A 14,425-nucleotide genomic window follows, 5' to 3' on the forward strand; every position below is an offset into this window, starting at 1 on the left:
TCAATAACGTCGGATCTACAATTTATCCTCTCCCTAGACGTTACATCAAAAGGATAACGGCCGACTTCTCCTGCTAATATAAAGCAGGCAAAAGACCAAAAGAAGGTACGTCACTTTTCTAAATTAAGAACTATTATCCCTTCAAATACTTACTTGAGCGTCGGAGTGCCTTTGCAGGTACCCGCCCTCGCCGTTCATCCATCGCCGACGTATACCTCGGTCCATTCTAGGAGTCCGCCGATCTTACCAGAGGACGAGCTATACCTCGGGATTACCAGGCAAGAACATTTGGCGCCCACCGTGGGGCCGAGCAACTTGAAAACCCATTCGCAAAGGTCCCAAGACACCCTTAAAATACTACCATGGCTGACGCTCCTCCCCCGACCCCATCCGAGCTCCTTCGGATGGTGACCGAGCTTCAACAAGCAAATCAACAAATGGCGGAGGAAAACCGAAGAATGCAGGAACAAATTGCACAATTGGTCACTAATCGGCTGGAACACAATGATGATCTTCATAACCGAGAGGAAAATCATGAACGTCGGTCAATCCCGACCCATGTTTCTGAAACACCACAACAGGAAGAAGAAGAAGCCCACCAAACAGAAAGGTCCCGACCAGAGGGTGAGGAAGATGAGCGCGACAATTCTGCCGGACCATTCACGGCCGACATTATGAATTTTCAGCTTCCCCGACAGTTCACCCTGCCGACCACTCTGACCCCTTATGATGGGTTGGGAGATCCCAAGCAGCATATTAAGAAATTCCGATCTATCATGATCGTTAATGGTGCATCTGATCCTATTTTATGCCGTTGTTTCCCATCTTTTTTAGACGGTCCTGCACTTGACTGGTTTTGTTCTTTGCCTGCAGATTCAATATCACGTTTTCAAGAATTGGCAAAGCAGTTCGAAGACCACTTCGCAGCATCTGCAATATACCTGCACGATTCTGACTACCTGACGACCATCAAACAAGGGCCGCAAGAGAGCCTGAAGGACTATATCACACGCTTTACAAAAGTCGCCATGAGGATCCCCGACCTTCATCCAGAAGTCCATCTCCATGCATTTAAGAGCGGCCTCCGTCCGGGCAAGTTTCAGGAGACAATAGCTGTGAGTAAACCGAAAACCTTGGCCGAATTCCGTGAAAAAGCCAAGGGACAGATAGATGTGGAAGAACTTTGGCAAGCCCGCAAAACAGAAAAGTCAACCGCGGCTAAGGATGAAGATAAGCCCCGCGACAGTAAGAAAGCATTCATGCCAGTTCCCCGTTATGAGTCATACACTCAATTCAACACAAAGAGAGATGATATTATTAAAGAAATACTCAACTCCAAATTAATCAAGCCTCCTCGTAAAGCCGGCACTTATCCGGAGTCCAAGACCGTTGATAAATCCAAATATTGCACCTTTCATCAGAAACACGGTCACACAACGGATGAATGTGTGATCGCTAAAGATCTCCTAGAGCGCCTCGCAAGACAAGGACATCTCGACAAGTTCATTGTCGGGCGTATGCAGAAGAATGCAACCTCGGCTTCCGACCTTGGGACAGCAAGTCCCTCATCAAAAGAAAAAGATAAGGCACCAGCCCAACCCAGAGGAATCATTAACTGTATTTCAGGAGGATATGCAGGAGGTGGACATACTCGCTCAGCCCGCAAGAGAACTTATCGGGCCATGTTGGCCGTCACAGATGCCCCCAAAGTTCCTCAGCCGGCCCAAGATTTCCCAGAAATGACTTTCGGATCAACCGACTTTAATCATACCGATGCTAATTATGACGATCCTGTGGTGATTTCTATCCAGTTGGGGGATCTAATAGTCCGCAAAGTACTTCTCGACCCCGGAAGTAGTGCAGACGTCTTATTCTTTACCACCTTCGAAAAGATGAAACTAAGTAACAAAATTTTGCAACCATACCATGGAGACTTGGTCGGATTTTCCGGGGAGCGAGTCCCTGTTTTGGGTTCCGTGTGGTTACAAACCACACTCGGTGAGCAACCATTATTTAAGACACAAGACATTCAATATCTTGTTGTCGACTGTTTTAGTCCTTACAATCTCATATTAGGTAGACCATTTTTGAATAAGTTCACGGCAATTGTGTCTACAGTTCACCTTTGTGTTAAGTTCCCTGTGCAGGACAATTTAGTGGCAACGATACATGGCGACCTCCATGAAGCTCGGCAATGCTATAATACAAGCCTGAAGCCCATCAAAAGGAACCACATGGTTCAGGTCAACTCCATCCAACCCGACCAGCCGAGTTTAACAGAAATCGATCCAAGAGCCGACTTTGAAGATCGGCCCATGCCAAACGAGGATTTAACAAAGGTAGCCTTGACCGAAGACCCCACCAAATACACCTTTATGGGGACGTCAATCAGCAAGGAGGAGAAGGAATCACTCATAAAGTTTTTGCGACAAAATGCCGACTTGTTTGCCTGGACATCTGCCGATATGCCCGGAATAGACCCATCTGTTATCACCCACAAATTAGCAATTAATCCAGAAGCTCGCCCAGTTTCTCAAAAGAAAAGAAACCTCGGAGCAGAAAAACGCCTTGCGTCCCTTGCCGAGGTCAAAAAGCTCATTGCGGCAAATTTCATCAAAGAAATCAGGTTCACAACATGGCTCGCCAATGTTGTTATGGTAAAAAAGAGTAACGGTAAGTGGCGCATGTGCGTCGATTTTACTGACCTAAATAGGGCATGTCCCAAAGATGCTTATCCTTTACCTTGCATTGACACTTTAGTTGACAATTCTTGCGGTTATGGTTCGTTAAGTTTTATGGACGCATACTCTGGTTATAACCAGATCCTCATGCATCCATCAGACAAAGACAAAACTGCCTTTATAACTGAATATGGCAATTACTGCTATAATGTTATGCCTTTTGGTCTAAAGAATGCAGGTGCAACATATCAGCGATTAATGAATAAGGTCTTCGAGAACCAGATAGGTCGGAATATCGAAGTCTATGTGGACGACATGGTGGCAAAGACCATAGTCGGCAACTCTCTCATACTTGACCTAGCCGAGATTTTCGGGCAGATCCGACGATATAACATGAGACTGAATCCTGAAAAGTGTGCATTCAGAGTACGCGGAGGAAAATTCCTCGGATTTATTCTTACCAGCCGAGGAATTGAAGCAAATCCTGAAAAGTGTCAGGCGATCCTTGATATGCAAAGCCCAAAAACGGTAAAGGAGGTGCAACGGCTCACAGGACGCCTCGCCGCCTTATCCAGATTTCTACCCTGTTTGGCAGCAAAATCTTTTACCTTTTTCCAATGTTTAAAAAAGAAAACAAAACATTTTGAATGGACTGAAGACTGTGAATCAGCATTTCAAAATTTAAAACAATTCCTTTCAAAACCACCTGTTTTACAAAAGCCAAGACCTAATGAGCCATTATGTATATACCTGTCTATTACTGATACAGCAATTAGTTCTGTCCTTGTAACAGAAACGGAGAAAGGTCAACAACCGATCTATTTTGTAAGTAAATCACTGCAGGGTGCCGAGCTTCGTTACCCAAGGTTGGAAAAGCTGACGTTGGCCTTAGTCTTCTCCTCAAGACGACTCCGACCATATTTCCAGGGACACACTATCATCGTCAGGACCGAACAACCCCTTCGGCACGTCCTTTCAAAGCCGGAATTAGCAGGCAGACTTATCAAATGGGCAATTGAACTTTCTGAATTTGATATCCAATACCAACCAAGAGGATCCATTAAATCCCAACACTTAGCCGATTTCGTTGCAGAGCTTACCCAACCAAGTATGGATGAACAGAACTCGGACTGGAGCCTGTTTGTGGATGGAGCCTCAAACCCCCAAGGGTCAGGAGCAGGAATATTACTCGAAAGTCCTGAAGGTATCATCCTCGAACATTCTCTTCGATTCTCCTTTAAAGCCAGTAATAACCAAGCCGAGTACGAAGCCCTCGTCGCCGGGCTCAGGTTAGCAATTGATTTACACATTACAACCTTAAAGGTTTATTGCGATTCTCTATTAATAGTCCAACAGGTTAATCAGGTCTTTCAAACAAAAGATCAGCTTTTATTGAAATACTTAGAGCTTGTACAGCAATTGATAAATGCCTTTCAAAAATTCAAAATTTACCACATTCCTAGAGAAAAAAATCATAGGGCTGACATTTTATCAAAACTAGCTACTACACAGTCACACACAGCAACATTATTACAGTCAACTTTAGACAAGCCGAGCATATATGTCATGAGCACTTTAAACGCTTTCAATGAAACAAGTTGGCAACTACCTTACATACAGTATTTAAAAGAGGGTTCTCTTCCGAAAGAGATCTCAGATAAGAAAAGGTTTCGACGACAAGCTTCTTTCTTCACGCTAATGAATAACACTCTGTATAGGCGGGGATACTCCCGACCACTTTTGAAATGTTTGGACAGGAATGAGGCCGATCTTGCACTAGCCGAGGCTCATGAAGGAATATGTGGCATACACTCGAGGGCAAGAAGCCTGGCACAGAAAATACTTCGAGCCGGTTTTTATTGGCCAAGTCTGTGGGAGGATAGCAGAAAGAAAGTCAGAACTTGTGACCAGTGTCAAAAGCACGCACCGATCATCAACATCCTAGCCGAGCAGCTTCACCAGTCCGTAGTAAGCTAGCCATTTAACCAGTGGGGGATTGACATCCTCGGTCCATTCCCTACCGCACCCGGGCAGTTGAAATATTTGGTCGTGGCTATTGATTACTTCAGCAAATGGATTGAAGCACAACCCCTGGCAAGAATCACATCCTCCCAGATGATATCTTTTGTTTGGAAATACATTATATGCAGATTCGGAATTCCCCGGCATGTTATCACCGACAATGGTCGGCAATTTACCGATCATAATTTTAAAGACTTTTTACAAAAACTGAAGATAAATCACCACTTTTCATCGGTGGAACACCCACAATCTAATGGCTTAGCTGAAGCCGCCAATAAGGTCGTCCTGCACGCTTTAAGGAAAAAGCTCGACAACGCCAATGGGCTCTGGGCCGAACTGCTCCCAGAGGTATTATGGTCATACAATACTACGGTGCATACATCAACCAAAGAAACCCCTTTTAGGTTGGTCTATGGTTCCGAGGCTATGATTCCCTTAGAAGTTTCACAACAATCCTTAAGAGCCCTAGCTGAAAATCATGATCAAGCTCGCCAAGCAGCACTTAACTTAATAGAGGAAATTAGGAATACGGCAGCCATTCGCCACCAAGCTCTACAGCAACAACTAAGTCGAAGACATGCCAAACGAGTTCAACCAAGGTCCTTCAATGTCGGAGATCTGGTACTGAGGAAAACTGAAGCGGCTCGCCGACCACCCTCCCATGGAAAACTTGCAGCAACATGGGACGGACCCTACCGTATATTCGAAGTCCTCGGCAGAGGAGCTTACAAACTAGAACATTTGGATGGCACTAAGATTCCGAGTTCATGGAATGTTAGCTCTTTAAAGCAATATTTCAGTTAACGCAAAGCAGAGTGCTGGTACTCTTTTTCCTCACTTGAGATTTTTCCCAAAAAGGGTTTTGCTCAAGGAGGTTTTAACGAGGCCAGCCTGCCCGAGATAAAATTGTAAGGTACTGCTTTGAAAAAGTTTACATGCATTTATATACTTTTAACAAGTTCTGTCTAACCGAGTTTATATGATCAATCAATATCACGAGGCGTTTGTTACCAAATAACTCCCGTTACAGACAAACAAGTCATCAAAATATCATTCCAGCCCCATTTACGGGTATCAGACAAAGTAATTAGGACTATCCAAAACCTAATTACGCAGATCGTTAACAATAAACAGTCATGAATATTCGTTCTACAAAACAACAGAGAAACTGCTAAAATACTACAACTACTACTTAACTAAGTTATCACCACCTTCCTCAATCACTTCCTCGTCATCTACAAGCTGACCGTCCCGAATCACTTTGCCCGGATCCATCTCCCCAAAATCGGCATCAGGCATCAGAAACTTCGCCTGCGTCACAGCACGGTAAAATCCTTCGGCAAAAGCATCAAGAATGTCACCTTCTCTACTTGCTTGAATTCCTTCATCTGAGTGGTAAGATCAACAACTCGCTTGTTCATATTTTCAACATCACTATTCTTCTTTTTTAACAGTTCAGCATCATTTTCACGATTCTCTTTTTCAACCTTTAGTTCCTTCTCCAAATCAGAAAACTTTTTCTGCAGTTCTGTTAAGGCTAATTCTTTAGCCGATAATTGTTCCTTTAGGGAGCCGACCTGTTCAGCCTCGGTAGCCATTTTCTTATGCCTTTTTTCCTGGCTACGGCCAACACAAGCCAATTGAAAGCCCAACACCTGAGATTTAAATATCCAACTATTAAAAACCTTACAAATATAAGTAGTTAAACAGAACCAATAGTTAGAATGAATTTACCTGCAGAAACTGATCAACTCCAACATCCCCGACCTCTTCCACCTGAGCTATGTCAGCAACGCCCTGCACAACCTCGTCTGCAATAACATTAAACGGAAAGCCTTGGTCCCAAAGAGATGAACTATCTCCATTGTTGTCAAAAACGTGAAGCTTCTCCTGCTTCGCACTAAAACTCGATAAGTCATCAAGTTGAATAACGGCTTCCTTGCCCTGATCTCCAGAGGTAGCAGTACCTTCTGTCTTTCTTTTCTTAAAGACAATCCCCTTCTTTCTTGGGAGAGGCTGATCGACCTCTCCCCCAACATCCACCTTTTCCGCATTCGAAGAGGAACCTTCGAAGTTCTTCGTCTTAAATCGAGCCCTAAGAGTCGAAGCGGTAACTCCAGGGAACTTCCCACCTGCCACAGAAACAGAACCAACATCATCAGCATAATAAAATCCTCATCTAAGTAAAAATCAAAACAAAAACATACCCTGATAACCTCACCAAGGTAATCGACAACAGCCGACCTATCAACCTCCCAGGGAAGCAACTCCGACACAGATACCAATCCCCCCTTGGATACCATTTCAATCAAAAAGGATATGATACACTCATTTCTTTCAGATATCATTTCAGGACCCAAAATTTGTTGAGGTTGACAACACCAGTACAAGGGAAACTTTTCCCCAAGATTTTCGTCCACATAAAAAGGAAAATCCTCATCCACAGACTTGACTTTCAGAAACATTTCTTTAAAATTTTTAAAGGAAGATTTGTACAGTTTGAAAATAGAAAAACCAGGTGTGTTGTTCAAGTTTACCCACAACCCCTTCCATACCCCCTTTGCCTGAAATAAAGAAAAGAAAAGTTCCAAATCTGGTTCAATCTCCAGAAATTCCATTAAAATCTGAAAACACCTTATGAAAGCCCAACCGTTAGGATGAACTTGTGAAGGAGCACAGTTCAATTGTTTCAGAATATCACATTCGAGCTGGCTAAAAGGGAGTCGAACCCTCAATTCCTCTAACACGCAACTATACATATAAAAACTCTCAAAATCCTCTCTCCTATGAAAAACCCGATCTGAGCGGTTGCATGGAAGTAATTCCAAGCGATAACCAGAGGACGAGCTATACCTCGGGATTACCAGGCAAGAACAATTAAAAATACCCTTTTTTAGACAAGGGTTTAGGTTATTTTTTATTAGTTGTGTGCATGCTTTTTCTTCTTTAGGTTTTGAAGAAAAAACCCCTTTTTTGATCTTTTGTTTTGAAAACCTTTTCTTGGTCGGCTGTCTTTTTTAAGCTTTTTGAGTTTTGAAGGTTTGAGACAGTCTTTTATTGCTTTCCATGAGTTTTCTGACCTCTTTTCAGTATTCCTTGTGCTCAATTTTTGATATATTGATTTTTCATAACTTAGGTTATTTTTGCGATGCATCTCTTTGTTTTTCGGAATTTTCGATTTGTTAATCGGTTAATTTCCGAGTTTATTCACGATCGTCTTTTATAACCTCTTTACACCGACTTGTACCTCGTCGTTTTATCCTGACGACCATTTAGGTCGGTTCATGGGATTTTCACGTTTTGTCGAACTTAAGTCGGTGCGTTTCGTAGAAAGCGAGAAGGAATTTATAAGAAATATTTGAGAAAGATCTTTATTTATTTGCAAATGTACTTTATCGCTACTAAGGGTTTCGGGGTATCTATGACCTCTTAGTCTCTACTGTGATGCCTCGTTAAAAACCCTTCTTTAGAAAAAACTCTTTTACTTTGGGAAAAAATCATGAAGTTGGGAAAAGAGTACATCAGGGAGTAGAGTTCGCTTTTAACTGTAGAACCTTTTCATATTACAAGCATGCCACGACTTGGGTAACTCGGTGCCGTTTAAGTCGGTCACCTTATAATAACCTTTTTCTAGGACCTCACTAATCTTGTATGGTCCCTTCCAATTAGCGGCGAGCTTTCCTTCCCCAGATTTGTTGACTCCTATGTCATTTCTAATTAAGACCAAGTCGTCTGAGGTGAATCTCCTTCGAATGACTTTCTGGTTGTATCTGTTCGTCATCCTTTGCTTCAATGCTACTTCTCTAATATGGGCTCGTTCGCGGACTTCAGGAAGAAGTTCAAGTTCTTCTTTGTGCCCATTTATGTTTCCAACCTCGTCGTGGAAGTTCACCCTTGGGCTTTGCTCGTTGATTTCAACCGGTATCATGGCTTCTATGCTGTAAGCAAGTCGGAAGGGTGTTTCTCCTGTGGCAGACTGAGGTGTGGTCCGATAAGCCCAAAGCACTTGTGGTAGTTCCTCGGCCCATGCTCCTTTTGCGTCCTGCAATCTTTTCTTCAACCCTGCCAATATGACTTTGTTTGCAGTCTCGACTTGTCCATTTGCTTGTGGTGTTCCACTGATGTGAATTGATGTTTGATTTTCATACTGGCTACCAGGTTTTCGAAGGTCGAGTCGGTGAATTGAGTGCCATTATCAGTGGTGATGGAGTGGGGTATCCCATACCTGGTGATAATGTTCTTGTAGAGGAACTTTCGACTTCTCTGAGCGGTGATGGTGGCCAATGGTTCTGCTTCTATCCACTTTGTGAAGTAATCCACTCCCATTATTAGATATTTTACTTGCCCCGGCGCTTGTAGGAATGGTCCTAGCAAGTCCAATCCCCATTTTGCGAAAGGCCATGGGGAAGTTATACTAATGAGTTCCTCGGGAGGGGCTACATGGAAGTTTGCATGCATTTGGCATGGCTGGCACCTTTTCACAAATTCCGTGGAGTCTTTTTGTAAGGTCGGCCAGTAGAATCCAGCTCGGATTACTTTTCTAGCTAACGACCTTGCTCCAAGATGGTTCCCGCAGATTCCATTGTGCACCTCTTCTAGCACCTCAGTTGTTTTTGAGGTCGGAACGCACTTTAGTAGTAGTGTTGATATCCCCCTTTTATAGAGGATATTTTTCACCATCGTGTAGCTTTGTGCTTCCCTCCAGATTTTCTTGGCCTCTTTTTCCTCTTTGGGGAGGATGTCTAATTTCACGTTTTCGACAAAGGGCTTCATCTATCCGAGGTCTAACCCGGTGATTTCAAAGACATCTTGAGCAACCTCCGTTTTGTCCACGGAGGGTTCAGGGAGAGTTTCTTGGATCAGACTTCTATTGTTCCCTCCTGGTTTGGTACTTGTTAGCTTGGAGAGGGCATCTGCCCTGCTGTTGAGGTCCCGAGTTATATGCTTTACCTCGGTCTCTTCAAAGTGCCTAAGGTGCTCCAAGGTTTTGTCTAAGTATTTTTTCATGTTGGGATCTTTGGCATGATACTCTCCGTTTATTTGGGAGGTCACCACCTGAGAGTCGCTGTATATTATTACTTTGGTCGCACCGACTTCTTCTGCCAGCTTTAACCCTGCGATCAAGGCTTCATATTCTACCTGGTTGTTGGAAGCTGGGAACTCGAAATTGAGGGAAACTTCAATTTGCATTCCCCTTTCGCTGACCAATATTATGCATGCCCCGCTTCCAGCTTTATTGGAGGACCCATCTACATATAACTCCCATGCAGTGAATTTCTCCTCTTGATCTCCCGCGTATTCCGCTAGGAAGTCGGTGAGGCATTGAGCTTTTATTGCCGTTCGGGCTTCGTATTTCAAGTCGAACTCGGAGAGTTCTATTGTCCATTGGACCATTCTTCCCGCAATGTCTGTCTTCTAAAGTACTTGCTTTATGGGCTGGTTCGTTCGGACTTTTATCGTGTGTGCTTGGAAATTTGGCCGTAATCGGCGTGAAGCCATGACGAACCCCAATTTGACGGTTTATTTTGTATTGAATTTAGAGTATTTTGATAACCTTTTGTCACATTTAGCCTATGAATTAGCATGGTTTTATAACTTCTCCTTTAATTGTGCTTAAGAGTGAAAACATGCTTTTTAGGTCTTAAAATAGCTAAATCTAATTCTCCTTGATTCCATTAGATGCCTTGATATGTTTGTTAAGTGATTTAAGGTTTAGGAGGCAAAGATTGGATCAAGGGAATGAAGAAAGAAGCATGAAAAGTTGGAGAACTCATGAAGAAATGAAAGAACCGGAAAGCTGTCAAGCCGACCTCTTCGCACTTAAACGACCATAACTTGAGTTACAGAGGTCCAAATGATGCGGTTCCAGTTGGGTTAGAAAGCTAACATCCGGGGCTTCGAAACGATATAAGATTTGTCATATTTGCTACACGTATGGTGGCGCGCACGCGCAAAGTACACGCACGCACCGTTGCTGCCACCTGGTTCACTTAAAGCAAAACGTGGCCAGCAAATTCTAAAGCCTTGTGGGCCCAATCCAACTCATTTCTGATGCTATTTAAGCCAAGGATTGAAGGGGAAATGAACATACTTTTCATACTTTACCATATGTTAGTTACCATTAGTCATAGTTTAGTTTTAGAAGTAGTTTCTAGAGAGAGAAGCTCTCACTTCTCTCTAGGATTAGGATTAGGATTAGGTTTAATTCTTAGATCTAGGTTTTAGTCTTTGCTTTCTTCTACTTCTACCTTTCAATTCTTTGTTGCTACATTCATCTTCCTCTATTCTTTTGTTGTAATTTCCTTTATGTTGTTTTTTTGTGTTTTGTTGTAGATCTACTTTTGTTTCTTCCTTCCTCTTTCAATTCAATTCAAGGTAAATCATAATAATTGTGTTCCTTTTGATTTGTGTTGTTAATTCCTTTCAATAATTGTTGTTAGATTTTGTTCTTGTTGTTGATTTACTATGTTTTCCTTTTATGCCTTTCAAGTGTTTGATGAAATGCTTGGTTGGATTTTAGAGTAGGATTCTATACTCTTGGCTTGGAAAGGTCACTTAGGACCTCTTGAGTTACTAATGACCAAGTGATTGATGATTGGGAGCCATTGACTCTAGTTCTCACTAATTGAATTAGTGGAGAGTTAGGACTTATGGACTAGGATTGATATAGCTCATTTGACTTTCCTTTACTACTAGTTAGAGGATGATTTAATGAGATTAATCCTTGCCAATTCTCATATTGTGGTTAGTGATTAGGATAGAGATCCTTGACCACCAACCCTTGCCAAGACCTTTTTAGCCATTAGTTTACTTTCTTGCCATTTATCTTTCATGTTTCTTATCAAAACCCCAAAATAATTCACAACCAATAACAAGACACTTTATTGTAATTCCTAGGGAGAACGACCCGAGGTCCAATACTTCGGTTTATAAATTTTAGGGGTTTGTACTAGTGACAAACAACTTTTTGTATGAAAGGATTATTGATTGGTTTAGAAACTATACTTGCAACGAGATTTCCTTAGTGAAATTCTAAACCGTCAAAAATCCAATCATCAGGCCACTACTAGGGAGTATGCAAACTTTTCAAGTTTTTAATACTTTAGTTCTGGGCCCTGTAGAACTCTGCTAGTGAAGTACACAGGATGCTGCCCGACTTCATCTTCCCGTATTAGAGCTGATGCTATAGCTTTGTCTGCTACTGACAGGTATAGGACGAGCTCTTCCCCGACTAGGGGTCGGGTCAGGATTGGAGGCTGGCTTAAGAACTTTTTGAACTCCCGAAAAGCTTCTTCGCATTCTAGAGTTCATTCAAACTGGCATCCTTTTCTTAGTAGGGAAAATAGTGGAAGGGATCTTAGTGCCGATCCCGCCAGGAACCTGGAAAGGGCGGCAAGCCTTCCATTTAATTATTGAACCTCCTTCAGGCAGGTCGGGCTTTTCATTTCCAAGATGGCTTTACACTTATCGGGGTTTGTTTCGATTCCCCTTTGTGTAAGCATAAACCCTAGAAACTTTCCCGCCTCCACCGCGAAGGTGCATTTTGTGGGATTTAGCCTCATCCCATGCGACCTTACGGTGTCTAAAACTTGCAAAAGGTCTGTCAGAAGGTCGGTTTCCTCCTTAGTTTTATCAGCATGTCATCTACATAGACCTCCATTAAGTCCCCAAGGTGGGGGGCGAACACTTTATTCATCAATCTTTGATATGTGGCCTCGGCATTTTTTAACCCAAATAGCATCACCACATAGCAGTAATTCGCTCTAGGTGTGATGAATGAAGTTTTTTCCTCATCCAGCTTGTACATCGGGATTTGGTTGTATCCCAAGTAAGCATCCATAAACGACAAGTATTGATACCCTGAGCTTGCATCTACTAGGGTGTCAATACTGGGAAGTGGATACGTGTCTTTGGGGCATGCTTTATTCAGGTCGGTATAGTCGACGCACATCCTCCACTTGCCGTTTTGCTTTTTAACTAGCACTACATTTGCTAGCCATGCCGGGTATTTGACCTATCGGATGAAGTTGGCTTCCAAGAGGGCTTGCACTTGCTCTTTCACCACCTGAGCTCGTTTTGCGCCGAGCTTACGCCTACGCTGCTGTACGGGTCGTGATCCGGGGTGTACCGAAAGCTTGTGGGACATGAGCCGAGGGTCTATCCCTGGCATGTCGGAAGCTTTCCAGGCGAAGAGGTCAGAATTTTGTTGTAGGAGCTTTATTAGCCTTTGTTTCAGATCTTCGCCTAGGCTGGCCCCTATGTTGGTTCTTTTTTCTTCCTCTTTTCCGATTTGAACCTCTTCAGTTCTTCCACCCGATTGTGGTCGCAGCTCTTCCCTTGCTTTTATTCCCCCGAGTTCTATGGTGTGGATTTCCTTGTTCTTTCCTCGGAGGTTTACGCTTTCATTGTAGCATTTTGTTGCCAATTTTTGGTCTCTTCGTACCGTCGCTATTCCCTTAAGTGTTGGGAATTTCATGCAAAGGTGAGGGGTTGACACCACCGCTCCGAGCCGATTTAACGTAGTCCTGCCGATTAAGGCATTATACGCCGATCCGACATCAATGACGATGAAGTCAATGCTCAGAGTTTTGGAATTTTCCCCCTTTTCGAAGGTTGTGTGAAGGGGGATGTATCCCAATGGCTTAATTGGCATGTCTCCTAATCCATATAGGCTGTCCGGGTAAGCTTTTAGCTTCCTTTCATCTAACCCTAACTTATTGAATGCAGATTTAAAAAGTATATCTGCCGAACTCCCTTGATCCACCAAGGTCCTGTGGAGGTTGGCATTTGCCAAGATCATGGTTATTACCACCGGGTCGTCATGCCCGGGGACGATCCCCTGTTCATCCTCTTTAGTGAACGAGATGGTTGGGAGATCGGGAGATTCGTTTCCAACTTGATAAACTCGCTTCAGGTGTCTTTTGCGAGATGATTTAGTGAGCCCTCTCCTGCGAATCCTCCCGAGATTGTATGCATGTGTCTCTCGGAGGTTTGTGGCAGCGGGTCTCTTCTGTCTTCATCTTCTCGCTTTCTTTCTCCATGATTGTCCGACCTATCCGTGAGATATCTATCAAGTCGGCCTTCCATGGCCAACCTTTCTATCACATTTTTAAGGTCATAGCAATCATTTGTTGAGTGGCCATATATCTTATGGTATTCACAGTAGTCGCTGCGACTCCCCCCTTTTTATTTTTGATGGGTCTGGGGGGCGGCAATCTTTCAGTGTTGCAGATTTCTCTGTGTACGTCTACTAGCGAGACTTTTAGAGGAGTGTAGGAGTGATATCTCCTAGGCCTGTCGGGGCCGACCTCCTCTTTTTTCTTAGGCTCCCTTTCTTTTTCTTTTGCTGAGTGGGGGGGCCCCAATCGCCAGCTGGGCTCCCGTAGCTTGGCATTTTCTTCCATGTTGATGTACTTTTCTGCTCTCTCCTGTACATCACTCAAAGAGGTCGGGTGCCTTTTTGATATGGACTGAGAGAAGGGGCCTTCTCTAAGTCCATTTACTAATCCCATGATGACTGCCTCTGTGGGCAGATCTTGAATTTCCAAACACGCTTTGTTGAACCTTTCCATGTAATCGCGCAGAGGTTCCTCGACCTCCTGTTTAACTCCCAGGAGGCTCGGCGCATGTTTTACTTTATCCTTCTGGATGGAGAATCGCATTAGAAATTTTCTTGAGAGGTCCTCAAAGCTGGTAACCGGCCTTGGAGGGAAGCTATCAAA

At 43.4% G+C, this 14,425-nt stretch overlaps 1 protein-coding gene across 1 annotated transcript; it reads left to right on the forward strand.

Annotated features, from left to right (window-relative positions):
* The first annotated feature begins 362 nt into the window (after nucleotides 1-362).
* LOC140184789 (uncharacterized) lies at nucleotides 363-5,507 on the forward strand. Its single transcript, XM_072237962.1, has 3 exons — nucleotides 363-2,919; nucleotides 2,968-3,970; nucleotides 4,832-5,507. The coding sequence occupies exons 1-3, from the start codon at nucleotides 363-365 to the stop codon at nucleotides 5,505-5,507; spliced, it is 4,236 nt and encodes a 1,411-aa protein (XP_072094063.1).
* The last annotated feature ends 8,918 nt before the right edge of the window (nucleotides 5,508-14,425 follow it).

Source organism: Arachis hypogaea, chromosome 5, assembly GCF_003086295.3.
Source record: "Arachis hypogaea cultivar Tifrunner chromosome 5, arahy.Tifrunner.gnm2.J5K5, whole genome shotgun sequence".
In the NCBI taxonomy this organism is placed as follows: domain Eukaryota; kingdom Viridiplantae; phylum Streptophyta; class Magnoliopsida; order Fabales; family Fabaceae; genus Arachis; species Arachis hypogaea.